Source organism: Lissotriton helveticus, chromosome 4_2 (genome assembly GCF_964261635.1).
Source record: "Lissotriton helveticus chromosome 4_2, aLisHel1.1, whole genome shotgun sequence".
In the NCBI taxonomy this organism is placed as follows: Eukaryota; Metazoa; Chordata; class Amphibia; order Caudata; family Salamandridae; genus Lissotriton; species Lissotriton helveticus.
Window position 1 is genome coordinate 85281249 of NC_136064.1, and position 14982 is coordinate 85296230.

Genomic DNA, 14982 nt, shown 5'->3' on the forward strand with positions numbered 1-14982 from the left:
AATGAGCGTAAGATATATATATATATACTCCTTGTTTGCTGCTGCTTAGGACGAGTACATTGGACCCCACTAAATAACCGTCCATTTTTATTCCCTTTGTTTGATACTAACTCCCACCAGACCCCAGCACTCCTCCCTGGTACTACCCCAGCCCCCAGCACTCCTCCCTGCTACTTCTCCCATGCCCCAGCACTCCCCCTGCTACTACTCCCTGCTACTTCCCCCATGCCCCAGCAATCCCCCTGCTACTTCTACCAGGCCCCAGCCCTCCACTCTGCCCAGTACTCCAGTACTATTCCCTGCTACTACTACCACCTTCTCTCCTGCTTCTTCTCTCAAGGCCCCAGCACTCCGCTTTGCTACTCCTCCCAGGTCCAGCACACCCCTGCTTCCCTGCTACTCCTCCCATGCTCGAACATTCCTCCTAGACCCCAGCACCCCCTCCAGTACTCCTCCCAGGCCCCAGCACTCACCCTGCTACTCCCCCAGGCCCCAGCACTCACCCTGCTACTCCCCCAGGCCCCAGCACTCACCCTGCTACTCCCCCAGGCCCCATCACTCCTCCCTGCGACTCCTTCGAGGCCCCAGCACTCCTTCTTGATGCTCCTCCCGGGCCCCAGCTCTCCTCCTTGCTATGCCTCCCAGGCCCTAGCACTCCCCGCTGATTCATTGGACATGGATCTGCGAATCATCTGATGCCTGCTGCCTGGACCTAATTTAGATGCTCTATATAAGCATCACTTTTCATTTCATTTCATTGCCCCCAGCTCCCCTCTTCTCCCTCCTGTACTCCTCCAAGGCCCCAGCACTCCCCCTGCTACTCCTCCCAGGCCCCAGCACCTCCCCCTACTCCTCCCAGGCCCCAGCACCTCCCCCTACTCCTCCCAGGGCCCAGCACTACCCCCTGCCACTCCCACCCAAGCCCCTGCACTCCCCCTTGCTACTCCTCCCAGCACTCTTCCTTGCAGCACAGGCCCACTCCCTCTCAGTGTGTACTTCTCATGCTCTGTGCCCTCCCCTTCTGCTCAGTGGGCCTCTCAGACAATGACTTACTCCTCCCCCTCCCACAGGTCGGACCCTCCGCACACTTCCATCCCCTGCGCACCACCCCCTCCTTACTATCTGCGTGGCCCTGACCTACTGCTTGCATCCGTTTTGATTAAAATATCTCCCTGTCTCCTGTTGCCCATGTCTGCTACCTTGCAACGATGCTCATGATTGCACTGACGCTTATCCTTGCAAAGGCGCTCAGCATTGCACCAGCGTTCAACCTTGCACAGGCACTCGGCATTGCACCGACGCCTTGCACCAGCGCTCATCCTTGCATCGGCACACTCATCCTTCCATCGGCACTCATCGTTGCACCAGCGCTCATCCTTGCATCAGCGCACTCATCCTTGCATCCACTCATCCTTGCATCCACTCATCCTTACATCGTTGCTCATCCTTGCACAGGCGCTCTACATTGCAACGATGCATTCATCATTGCATCGTCACTCATCCTTGCATCGACACTCATCCTTGCATTGGCACTCATACATGCATCAACACACTCATCCTTGCATCGACACTCATCCTTGCATCGACACTAATCCTTGCAACGACACTCATCCTTGCATCGGCGCACTCATCCTTGCATCAACACTCATCCTTGCATTGGCACTCATCCTCAATTGGCACTCATCTTTGCATCAGTTTTCATCCTTGCATCAGTTTTCACCCTTGCATCAGCTTTCATCCTTGCATCAGCTTTCATCCTTGCATCGGCACTAATCCTTGCATCTGCACTCATCCTTGCATCGGCGCTCTCATTCTTGCATCTGGCACACTCGCCTTGCATCTGGCACTCATCCTTGCATCGACACTCATCCTTGCATCGGCACTCATCCTTGCATCGGCACTCATCCTTGCATCGGCACTCATCCATTCATGGGCACTCATCCTTTGCATCGTCACTCATCCTTGCATCGACACTCATCCTTGCATTGGCACTCATCCTTGCATCAGCACTCATCCTTGCATCTGGCGCACTCACCCTTGCATCGGCACTCATCCATTCATGAGCACTCATCCTTGCATCGGCACTCATCGTTGCACCGGCGCACTCATCCATGGATTGACACTCATCCTTGCATTGGCACTCATCCTTGCATCGACCCTCATCCTTGCATCCACTCATTCTTGCATCGGCACTCATCCTTGCATCGGCGCACTCATCCATGGATTGACACTCATCCTTGCATTGGCACTCCTCCTTGCATCGACCCTCATCCTTGCATCCACCCATTCTTGCATTAGCACTCATCCTTGTATCAGCACTCATCCTTGCATCTGGAGCACTCATCCTTGCATCAGCACTCATCCTTGCATCGGCACACTCATACATGCATTGACACTCATCCTTGCATCGGCACTCATCCTTGCATCAGCACTCATCCTTGCATTGACACGCATCCTTACATTGGCACTCATCCTTGCATCGCAGCACTCATCCATGCATAAACACTCATCCTTGCATTGGCACACTCATCCTTGCATCGGCACTCATCCTTGCATCGGCACTCATCCTTGCATCTGCGCACTCATCCTTGCATCAACACTCATCCTTGCATTGGCACTCATCCTTACATCGGAACTCATCCTTGTATTGGCACTCATCCTTGCATCGGCACTCATCCTTGCATCGGCACTCATCCTTGCATCGGCGCACTCATCAATGCTGCGACACTCATCCTTGCATCGACACTCATCCTTGAATCGACACTCATCCTTGCATCGACACTCATCCATGCATCAGCACACTCATCCTTGCATCGACACTCATCCTTACATTGGCTCTCATCCTTGCATCGGCGCACTCATCCATGCATCAACACTCATCCTTGCGTCTGCACTCATCCTTGCATCAGCACTCATTCTTGCATCGGCACTCATCCTTGCATCAGCACACTCATCCATGCATCGACACTCATCCTTGCATCGACACTCATCCATGCATCAGCACACTCATCCTAGCATCGACACTCATCCTTGCATCCGCACTCATCCATGCATTGACACTCATCCTTGCATCTGTACTCATCCTTGAATCGACACTCATCCTTGCATCGGCACTCATCCTTGCATCGGCACTCATCCATGCATCAACACACTCATCCTTGCATCGGCACTCATGCATGCATCGACACTCATCCATGCATCAGCACACTCATCCTAGCATCGACACTCATCCTTGCATCCGCACTCATCCATGCATCGACACTCATCCTTGCATCGACGCTCATCCTTGCATCGGCACTCATCCTTGCATCGGCACTCATCCATGCATCAACACACTCATCCTTGCATCGGCAATCATCCTTGCATCGGCACTCATCCATGCATCAACACACTCATCCTTGCATCGGCGCATTCATCCTTGCATCGGCACTCATCCTTGCATGCGCACTCATCCATGCATCAACACTCATCCTTGCATCGACACTCATCCTTGCATCGGCACTCATCCTTGCATCGGCACTCATCCTTGCATCAGCACTCATCCTTGCATCGGCACACTCATCCATGCATCGACACTCATCCTTGCATCGGCACTCATCCTTGCATCAGCACTCATCCTTGCATCGGCACTCATCCCTGAATTGGCACTTATCCCTGCATTGGCACTCATCCCTGCATCGGCGCACTCATCCATGCATCGACACTCATCCTTGCATTGGCACACTCATCCTTGCATCAGCACTCATCTTTGCATTGGCACTCATCCCTGCATTGGCACTCATCCATGCATCGACACTCATCCTTGCATCCACTCATCCTTGCAGCGGCCCTCATCCTTGCATCCAGTCATCCTTGCATCTACACTCATCCTTGCATTCGCACTCATCCTTGCATCCACTCATCCTTGCATTCGCACTCATCCTTGCATCCATTCATCCTTGCATTGGCACTCATCCTTGCATTGACACTCATCCTTGCATCCATTCATCCTTGCATCTGCACACTCATCCTTGCATCAGCGCACTCATCCTTGCATCCATTCATCCTTGCATTGGCACACTCATGCTTGCATCGGCACTCATCCTTGCATCGACACTCATCCTTGCATTCGCACTCATCCTTGCATCCATTCATCCTTGCATCCACTCATTCTTGCATTGGCACTCATCCTTGCATCGGCACACTCAACCTTGCATCCACTCATCCTTGCATTGGCACTCATCCTTGCATCGGCGCACTCATGCTTGCATCGACACTCATCCTTGCATCGACACTCATCCTTGCATCGGCACTCATCCTTGCATTGGCGCTCTCATCCATGCATCGACACTCATCCATGCATTGACACTCATCCTTGCATCCATTCATCCTTGCATTGACACTCATCCTTGCATCCATTCATCCTTGCATCTGCACACTCATCCTTGCATCAGCGCACTCATCCTTGCATCCATTCATCCTTGCATTGGCACACTCATGCTTGCATCGGCACTCATCCTTGCATCGACACTCATCCTTGCATTCGCACTCATCCTTGCATCCATTCATCCTTGCATCCACTCATCCTTGCATTGGCACTCATCCTTGCATCGGAGCACTCAACCTTGCATCCACTCATCCTTGCATTGGCACTCATCCTTGCATCGGCGCACTCATGCTTGCATCGACACTCATCCTTGCATCGACACTCATCCTTGCATCAGCACTCATCCTTGCATTGGCGCTCTCATCCATGCATGGACACTCATCCATGCATGGACACTCATCCTTGCATTCGCACTCATTCTTGCATTCGCACTCATCCTTGCATCGGCGCACTCATCCGTGCATCCACTCATCCTTGCATTGGCACACTCATCCTTGCATCCACTAATCCTTGCATCGACACTCATCCATGCATTGACACTCATCCTTGCATTGGCACTCATCCTTGCATTCGCACTCATCCTTGCATCCACTCATCCTTGCATTGACACTCATCCTTACATTCGCACTCATCCTTGCATCGGCGCACTCATCCGTGCATCCACTCATCCTTGCATTGGCACACTCATCCTTGCATCCACTAATCCTTGCATCGACACTCATCCATGCATTGACACTCATCCTTGCATTGGCACTCATCCTTGCATTCGCACTCATCCTTGCATCCACTCATCCTTGCATTGACACTCATCCTTACATTCGCACTCATCCTTGCATCCACTCATCCTTGCATCCACTCATCCTTGCATTGGCACTGATCCCTGCATCTTGCGCTTCCCGGCAGAGTCAGTTTTCTGGTTTTTATTTATTTCGCTTTTTACAAGACCCGAGGGCACCAGAGCCCTTTATAATTGAAAGAAGGTGAACAGCAGTTTAAAGATAAGTAAACACACGGATTAAAATCTGAACAAATGAAGGTTTCGATAAACATTTCAACGTGAGATTCATAACAGTTAGTTTGTCCTGTAGTTGGGGAGGATTGGCCCCTCCGTGAAAGTTGGTCTTCAAATATAAGGGTTTTTAGCTTTTTTTCACAGCCTTAAGGAGGTAATTGTTCTCATCTCTGGGGTATGAGCCTGGGGCATTTTCTTGAGAAGGGTTGCTTTGTCGTTTCAGATTTCTTTCACCCTCTTGAGTTTCAAGCAGAAGGTGTTCTGCACTCCTTCAGTGTCTTTGCCCTCCTGATGCATGAAAAGGCAATAATGCACCCTACTGCATCAATACAGTGCATTCCTGTCCTTCCTGCCTGCCCTGGCATTGTTTCGGCAGCCTAGCGCCAATGCAGGCGTCCTTGCACCACGCTGCAAGGGTGCGTCTATTGCATACAGAATTGTTTTGTGCAGGAAGGGGCACATTCCTGTTTTTGTTTGTGCAGGAAGGGTTACCGTGCTGCACAAAAACAATCGTACAAGGCATTTTCCTTTCTATGTGTGCACACATGAAAGAGGAAAACATTTGGAGAAATACACATATTTCTCCTTGTTACGTCTCACCTCGGGGGACACAAATGGGATGCTTTGCCTTACTCATGATTCATGAGGCCACTCAAAGCTATGCAGTGTTGCTTTGCGTGGCTTAAAAAATCTTTGTGAGAGCCCTGCGTCATGCATGTTCCAATGTAAGTGGTACAAAAGTGATGCAGGGTTCTCATAAATAAGCCCCCGTATTTATGAAATACAGTGTATTCCTGTCCTTTACCCCTGTGCTGGTGCACAATTTGCTGCCTAGTACTAACGCGGGTACCTTTGCACCATGGTGCAAGGGTGTCTCTGTTGCATGCAGGATTGTTTTTGTGCAGGAAGGGGCACCTTCCTACGCAAAAACCATCCACAGAGGCGTTTTCTTCTTTCTGACAGCACACATGGAAAGAGGCAAAAAAGGAGGAGACATTAACATATTTCTCTTGTTACACCTGCTCTGGGGAGGCGTAAGGTATTGGCACTGCTCCAGGTTTACGTGGTTTAGTAACTCAGGGGCAGTATCAAAATCCATGGGCATTGCATGGGAAAACCCACTGCAACACTCATGGAACCCCTTCCTGGCACAGAGTAAGGCAAGGCAGTGGCTTGCGCTGCTTTGTCTTACTCCATACTCCAAGCAAAGTGGCTTTGAGTGGCTACCTAGATATGCTTGAGAAGTTTACGTTGCCTGAGCATCAGAACAAGTAATGCACCAGCAGTGCAACCAGGGCCGGACTGGAAACGTAAAACAGCCCTGGCAAAAATTAGAAATTCAGCCCGCATGGTCAGACGTCCTAATGTGCGCTAGAATAAAAGCAACTCTTTCAAGTTGCGGCCGGGTTCAGTAATGAGCACCACCATTCGGAGAGGCTGAACCCGGCCTCCAAGTGTCAATACCAGCCTCCTAGGCTCCAGCCTCCTGGGGAATTGACCGCTTGCCCGGCTGGCCAGTCCGGGCTTGGGTGCAACCCTCTCATAAATAAGCCCCATAGTTTCTCTGCTTGATCGATGGGGGGAGGCCTGCAGACGGATGTATGACGGTACAACGCGTGCTTTTACAACGCGTACCGTTACGACTCAGGTTTTTCAAAGCAAGTCGTTACAACGACTTGCGTTGGGGGGTGCTGGATAGTGAATAGTTTAATTTACTATTCCAACTCCAGTCCCCGTGGATAATAGGGAAGTTGTTGGATAGTAAATTAAACTATTACCTATCCTAGAGCGCCCTCCAGCGAAGTCGTTGTAATGACTTTCGTTGTTAAACCTGCGTCGTAACGGTACTTCGTTGTAAAAGTTCTGTTGTAAAGGACGTTCCCCCCTGCAGACTGTTCTGAGCGTGATGCAAACCAAATGAAACCAGCTCTTGATTCAGTTGGAAGTCAGTTCAGTTAAAGTAGGATGGGGGAGAGAAGTTCACATTTCTGGGTGCCCAAGAACGGTTTGGGGGCAGCATGCAGAGCTGTTTTGACGAGTACCAGTTGGGTTTTTGGAATTCAAACTAGGATGGAGTAAGAGTAGCCCAATCTAGAGAGGACCAGGTCTGTGTTATTTATTTAAAGTCTTGTTCTGGGACGTAGTGTTAATACCTCTTCGAAGTTGGAGTTGGGCGCACTTTGCTTTGTTGACGATGTGATCTCGCTGGTTCAGATGATTGGAGTTGTGCTCAGAAGTAAGACATCTTTGAGCTATGCATGAATTAGGAGATTACAGCTGCGGGACAACATAAAGAGGAACTCAATTTTATGGGGTTGCCTTTCACGTCATGTGCAGTGGTCCAGGCATACATGATATTGAAAATTTCTGATAGGTTTCTCATATTCAATTCAATTCAAAATATATTTATTCGATTGTTAGGTGCAATCATAAAAGTACAGATAAAAAGTTGCATAATTACAATATTAAAAAAGGTATATATATAAAAATACAGGAATTCATTACATTCATAGGAGTCAAGTACAAGGGGGAAAAACAATTACAATTATAAAGTGCAGTTATATGACCATACGTTTCCTAATGATCATCACATTTTTTAAGTACAAAGTTGTTATTGCTACACATACATGGTTGTCTAGGGCTTGAATACTAATCATCGCCACACGGTAATGACAAAGTCCTAATTCTCTTAAAAATGGCAATAAGACATTTTTTCTCATTTCATCATACAGTTTACAAAATAGGAATACATGAATGGTACTCTGGGGTGAGATATTGTCACAAGGGCAAAGAGGTAGATCGTGCATCCAATTATTAATCATAGGGAAACTAACCAATCTGTGGAAAATATTAAATCTAAGGCGCGAAAGTAAAAAGCGCTCATAGTTATTAGTTACATAGATTAAGTATGGCTGAATCTTAAAAGTTGCTAAAACCAATTGATGCTGCTGGACAGTAGGTTTTAAGATCTCCGCTGCAGTCCTGTGGGAATCCAAAAGGGCTTGACACTCCTTCTTCAAATCTTTTCGTGAGATTGCTGAAATATCCATAGGATTCAGAAAATATTCTTCTCTCCCAATGTCTTTTAAAAAAAAATTAGAAACATACTTCACCCATGGTATTTTAGTAGCACCCTCTAATTTTAAAATGTCTATCAGGACATCTCTGTTTAAATGTGTTGCCTCTTGTGTCCAGAGTCTGTGCCATAGCAGCACTGGCTCTATTTTAATCAGGTCTGTTATGTAAAAGAGGCCTAATTGTGAGTGACAATTAAAATTAGAGGAGCTTTTGGGGAGTGCCAGGATATATTTTAAAATCTTCGGGGGAGAACTATACCATTGACGTCTAACCTGTTTAGTCAGAATAGTCAGAAGAGAGTTATGATTTGGTGTACCAAAGTCTGCTGACATAAGTAAGAGTACTTGGACACGATACCCCTTCTTCCAAGAATTGGAGGATGTCTTTGACATTTCCAAATTTGAGTTAGTTGATGATGTTCAGCTTGGTTGGAGGTATTGGTCATTTGACTTTTTTCAGAAAGGAGAAGGGAATGGTTTCCGAGGAGGGGGTGACTGTCTGTTTTTTTTAGAAGCTACTCCAATTTGTTGGGTTTTCTGGTCAGTATAAAGGGCCTGATTGTGAGTGCGGCGGTCGGCACAGCAGTGGCAGTCCACCGTCTGCCAATTACAACTTTCAAAGTCGTACCGGTGGTGGACCGCCGCCTGCGCCAGGGAACAGTTGTTCCATGGCGGTGGTGGAACTGCGCCACAATGTAACATGCTCAGCGGGACTGGTGCAGTCCCGCTGAGCATATTACGAGTTCCTGCCCCGCCAGCCGTTTCTTGGTGGGAGCCCTACCAGGAAAAGGCGATTGGTGCGGTAACAAAGGGGGCCCTACAGAGCCCCTACATTTCCCCCGCCATGGGGATGCATTCAGGGGGGCACAACATGCACCCCCAGTTCCAGGATGGCATGAAAGTCATCGTCCATGCGGTGCTGGAACATTTTTGCCATTCACATTGCTGTGCCTGTTTCTGGCACCGCCATGGGAAAGGCAAAGGGCCGTCTGCCTTACATGACTTCAACTCGTAATACGGTGGGCGGTGCTTGCGTGGCTTTGGAGCAGCCGTACCGGCAGAGAGCCGGCGCAACTGCACCAAAGTCATAATCAAGTCCAGAGATGTCTTGGACTTTGAGCAAGTTGTCTAAGGAGTTTTCTAGATTATTTTTGTTTACCTGGAAAAATATGAAAAATTCTTTGCACTTTCCTTTGGATGCATTAGTTATTGTTAAGTTGGGTGGTCTCATGGATTTTACACTATCTCAAAAAGCTTCCTGTGTCAGTTCTTTGCTCTGCCTAGTTGTTTGTTGGTAAACTTGGGCTTGCCTTCAAAGATGTGTTGCTTATCGATTCTTTTTATTGATCTTAGTGTAGTCAGAATATTAGATGATGGGTTTTCCTGCATCTTCATTCAGTGTGTTGAAATGGTCTTCTTCCATTGTTTAGTTCTTTTGAGAACCAGACTGCAGAGGGCCTGGTTTATTGTCTTTAGATGGTGTTTGGACAAAATATCGAGTTGTAAATACACAGTCACTTGGTTAAGAAGTCTTCATCGATTAAACCTCTGGTGATGTTGTTGGTTTCAGACAAGTTCACCAATGAAACAATACTATTGAATGACAAAGCTGGGATCGGATCCAGACTAAAGTTTGCCGCGTGTAAAGCTTAGAAGGCTGGTACCAGGAAGTAGCTAACGTGTATCAACTTTGGGGTATGGAGGCCTATGGAGACCACCTACCTCGTCTAGCCCCAGTGGAACCAAAGGGTTTGTAATGTGAAAAGTACCATACAACAGACAATGATACCAATACACATTTCACTTTTCCAGAACACTCAAAGGGGCATTGGATTCTGCTGTCAGTTAACATTAAATGTAAATTACACACAAGGAAGTAGAGGGCTTTCAAAGGCCCCTCCCCTTCCAATGTGTTACTGGTGCTTCTACCCCTGTTCTGGGGCTATTTACTTACTCACTTGGCAGGCACGACAGTTTTTAGTAACAGTCCTCAGTCAGCGCTCACGTCACAAAGAATTCAGAGTTCCCAATTTGCAATATGGCCGACACATTTATGTTTGACGTGCAGCGAGCTCCTAGCAGGAAGTATCTACCATTTTGTTGTGGGTTTACTTTCTGAGCATGGACTGATGTGCAAACATTCCCTGCTTAGACGTTACATTCACGCAGTGCTTAATTTGAGCCAGTGGTTGCTGGTGGGGGGCACAGGCACTTATTTTTCTGCATCAGGCATTTTCTGCAACCAAAAGACAACTATGGGAAAGAGGGAGGAAGAGAAAGACGGAAAAGCGTCACAAAGGGAGAAAGCACTGCATTCACACATGCGTTAAGAGTGGGTGGGGACGGCAGTTTGTGAGTCACGCAGCCTGTGCGGAGCTGGGAAGTGGGACGCGTTTGCTCTTAAATAGTGATAATGACAATTGAAATCACCTTTGTGATTTCAGATATCTGATGAGAAGCTACCCTTCCCCAATATTGGAGTCATTTTTACAGGAACTCTCAAAAGAATAAAGTGGGCCTCATTTATGGGGTTTTTTGCCATAGGGCAGCGCAGCAGGCCTTGCTGCCGCGCTGCCCTACGGCAAAAGAAAAGGGTAGGAATGCACTATATCTATTAGATACGGCGTATTCCTGTCCTTTTCCCCTGCGCTAGCGCCCAATGGGCTGCCGTGCGCCAATGCGGGCACCTTTGCACCATGGTGCAAGGATGCCTGCGTTGCGGGGTTGATTAAATAAAGATATTTCTCCTCATTGTGCCTCCCTTATCGCCTCCCCTGGGGAGCCGTATATTTTTGGTGCTGCCTCAGATTTAGAATTTCTTGTTAATCTGGGGCAGTGTCAAAAGGCCATGGGTGTTGCTGGGAACACCCCCAGCAACACCCATGGAGCAACCCATTGAAGCAGTTTTCTGCGTGAAAGGGGCACATATTTATAAGGCCATGAAAAGCCACGTAACATGGTCTTATTTGGACTTACACATATGACAGTGGCACATTGCGCCACTGGAACGGTAAAAAAGTGGCAATCCAGCAGCGCAATATTGCCGGTAAAGCCTCATAAATGAGGCCCAGTGAGCTTCAAGTTTCCTTAAATTGCAATGCAATGCACTGTGATTTAGTATTTACTGAGAAGTATCTGGTTTCTGCATCTTAATTCTCACACTTACACACCATATGGGTTTAAACAGAGTGCAAATGGGAATATGTTGCCATGTAGACCATTTTCTTAGAGGAGTTATTTTATTACAGGAGTGTAGTATATTTTAAAGTTGAGTTTTTGGCATAGTAGTTTGTGACCACCATGTCTGTGATTGCTTTTATTAAAGCAATCGTTTTTTTAAAACTGTATGCAGCCCTTTTTCTTTAAAGGAAAACGAGATGTGTTTAAAAAGAAAAAAATGAAACTTTTAAGTTTGATTTTTTAGGAGTAGGCAGTGATCCATGGGGCCACTGTCTGCTCTTAAAAAAAATTGTATCAACATTCATAAAGGGGAAGGGGATCCCATTGGGACTCCTTCCCATTTGCAAATGGTTACCACCACCCTTGAGATGTCGGTAAAAAATGAATCTTTTGCGACCATAATATGATCGCGAAACATTCATACATACCACTACATATCGGTGTTTGAAAGGGATTCTCTAAACATGCCCCTTCCAAATACTGAGTCGCAAACTTGAATTGCGATTTGGTAACAGGTTACTGAATCGCAATTTGGCTTTTTTAGATTAAAAAAAAAAAAATCTGTCTCAAACGGACCGATTCTGTGAATCTGGCCATTTGTGACTTCAAAAACGGTTTTGTACATATGGCCCTAAGTTCCCCGCTTACAGTAAAGTTGGTGGGATGGCGTTTCGGACACATCGAAGGTGCATAGCCAAGTCCAACATGTAGGAGGTTTGGATGCATTGAAGATCGCTCTGCCGCAACTGATTTTGCACCCAGGAGTTAAAATGCGCTTCTTTCACTCGCTGCTAGATTTAAATATGCAGTTTTTGGGTTGTCACGTGATGTCGACCCCACTGAGCTGTGCAAAAGAAGGGCAATGCCCCCCAAGAGGCGGAAGAACTAATACCTTCTCTTGTAATTTTCCAGGTGACTATTAGGACTAACAGTAGAGGCGGTGAACTCCTTTATGACGGGTCTTCCATCTAAACCTGATTTTTTAAAAGATGGTAATTGGCACCACCTCCGCAGAGTCACATGACCAGATTTTTTAACGATAACCAGAGAGTTATCCTGGGGGAGCAGGTAGTAAGAGAGTGAGACGCAAAAGATGGATGTGAACAGATAGCGCATTATCCTCAGAGCAACTGTTTGTACATTTATTAAATTTTTTTATTTGTTTATTGCTTTTCACAATTTATATATAGTACACATCCGTTCAGGTGTTACATAACTGTGCAGGGGTTTTTCTGGTGCCTCTTCCGATTGTACTTGTGTGCTTTGCAGCAATAGACAGTCGTACATATCAATATTTGTCCGTAAAAATAAATTAAAAAAACACCCAAAAAAATCTCTGTTCGATAACAGCTTGCACCAGAACATAACTGCAAACATGGCAGAGCAACAGTGTATACATAGGGCTGTTCCAAGGCTTGGTTTTGGAATATGTTGGATGTAAACCTGAGTAGTCCATCCAAGTGAGGGGCAGTGGGATAAGCAGGATGCCACGGGAGGACTTCATTTAGGCCATCATGCAACATTAGCATCAAAGAAACCAGTAGTTCAATTTGTGGCGTCTTGTTCCCCGTGCCTACTGTGACCAGAATTGTGAAGTGTGAATAATTGAATCAACTCGTATGCTTCTTTTGATTTTACGACTTATGCGTATTTTTCCTTCTGTTTTGGCAGGGTTGCTAGAAAACCAATTGCCCAATGCGGAGCCGCAGTGCTGTGATGTCCGGTGGCGCTCATGCAACGTGGCGGCAGACGGGGAGTTCAACACAACGGCCAAACCCAAGGACTCAGAGTCGTTTTACTACCAACACCGCTCCCGCCACCGTCAGCAGCACCACCACCACCGCCACGATCACCTCCACCCTTACCACCACCACCACCACCCTTCCTTGCTGCCGGTCTCGGCGGGATCCCGCCTGGGCCATAGCAAGCTCAGACTGTGCGTGTTGGTGCTGGTGCTACTGCACACCATGACCTCCTTTTCAACTGTGCAAAGCAACAACGGGATGAGCCTGGAGGCCTTGCCTGCCCTGGACGAGAACACGGCGAGGGAAGAGTGACACTATAGGTGGGGAGGGAAGATGGCTCCCAGCGGAGCACCGTGAAGCGTCGCTCCACACGGCATGCGCATTCCTCAAAAGAAGCCAAGACGTTGAGGATGGAACTGCCGGGAGCAGCCCGCCACTGGGCAACCTGGTGGGAACAAAAACACCCTCTCTGACTGAGGGGCCGCGGGACACTGTTTCAAGAAGGGTTCATTGCAAATGGTCATCAAAGTGTTTGTGACACACAAGAGTTGGGGAAGGGTAGAGTAATGTAATATCACAGGGAGGAAATTGAATGAAATTAAATTTACCAAGTGACCCAGGAGCTCACAGGCACAAGGCTTCCTGCCACTTCCTGACATGTTATTGTAGTTTCCGGTCTCAACAGTTGACAAATGTTGGCTGAGAAATACTGTTTACCTTTGTGTCATAAAGCATTAGCAGCTTGATACCATTTGCTGCACGTGGAGTAGTACGATCAAGTATGAGTTATCACAAATGGCCGGAAGAGGACTGTTTCTGTAAACAGGAAGTACCATAGCAAATGACAGGAAGTGGCAGGAAGCGGAAATGTGTCATTTATGACAGGAAGTGATGTCGTGTGTTGGTATTTGGGTCAGGAATGATGAGGGACAGCTAAAAAAACTTGTTAATAATGAGAAGAAGAACACAACTAGTTATAATTGTTTGCAGAAAGTGGTAAATCATAGCAAATGACATGTTTATCAAAGCAAGAGTCTGGTGGTTGCGAGAGTGTGACAGCACTGAAGCGTAAGACTGTATGTGCTCCCCGAATGATGTGTTGACCCTAGTTTGCTTCAATTGCACGTGACTTCAAGAGTTAAACCGTTCTTGCCAACCATGAGCGTTCCCCCTAAGGGGAAAAGTGATCATTGTGCAAACTGCTCAGTAGAAATATTCAAGCCCTGCCGCCTTTGCTAAGCTCTCATAAAATGTGATATTAAACAGGAAGTGACGTTACTACTAGGAACTGAAAACAGGAAGTCAGTAGATAACTAACACAAACAAAATAAGTTTTAAGATTTCACAGTATCCCCACAGCTGGAAGTCCTGGGACCTAAAGCAGGAGGAAGTTGAGGCAAAGTATATTATTAGTTTGTTAATTGTGTCTGGATGCCTAGGTACAAAGGTACACGCTGAGGGTGGTGTCGGGCCGGCCAGGGTGTGAGATGTGTGGACAGTGTCCCATGTTTATGTGTGAAGAGGTCTGAAGGCAGATGTTTCATTGAAAGTTTCGGTCTGGTGCCAGAAATAAAATCAAGTAGCCTGTCAAGCCTGTGGGCA

The 14982-nt window shown here is 47.3% G+C and overlaps 1 protein-coding gene across 1 annotated transcript in view; it reads left to right on the plus strand.

The window, feature by feature from the left end:
* Positions 1 to 13780, plus strand: part of NALF2 (NALCN channel auxiliary factor 2) — a 693718-nt gene extending 679938 nt beyond the window's left edge. Inside the window, exon 3 of the mRNA XM_078640152.1 lies at positions 13307 to 13780. Within this exon, the coding sequence (XP_078496278.1) occupies positions 13307 to 13692 (386 nt within the window). The 3' untranslated portion in view covers positions 13693 to 13780. The remainder of the gene's footprint in view (positions 1 to 13306) is intronic.
* The last annotated feature ends 1202 nt before the right edge of the window (positions 13781 to 14982 follow it).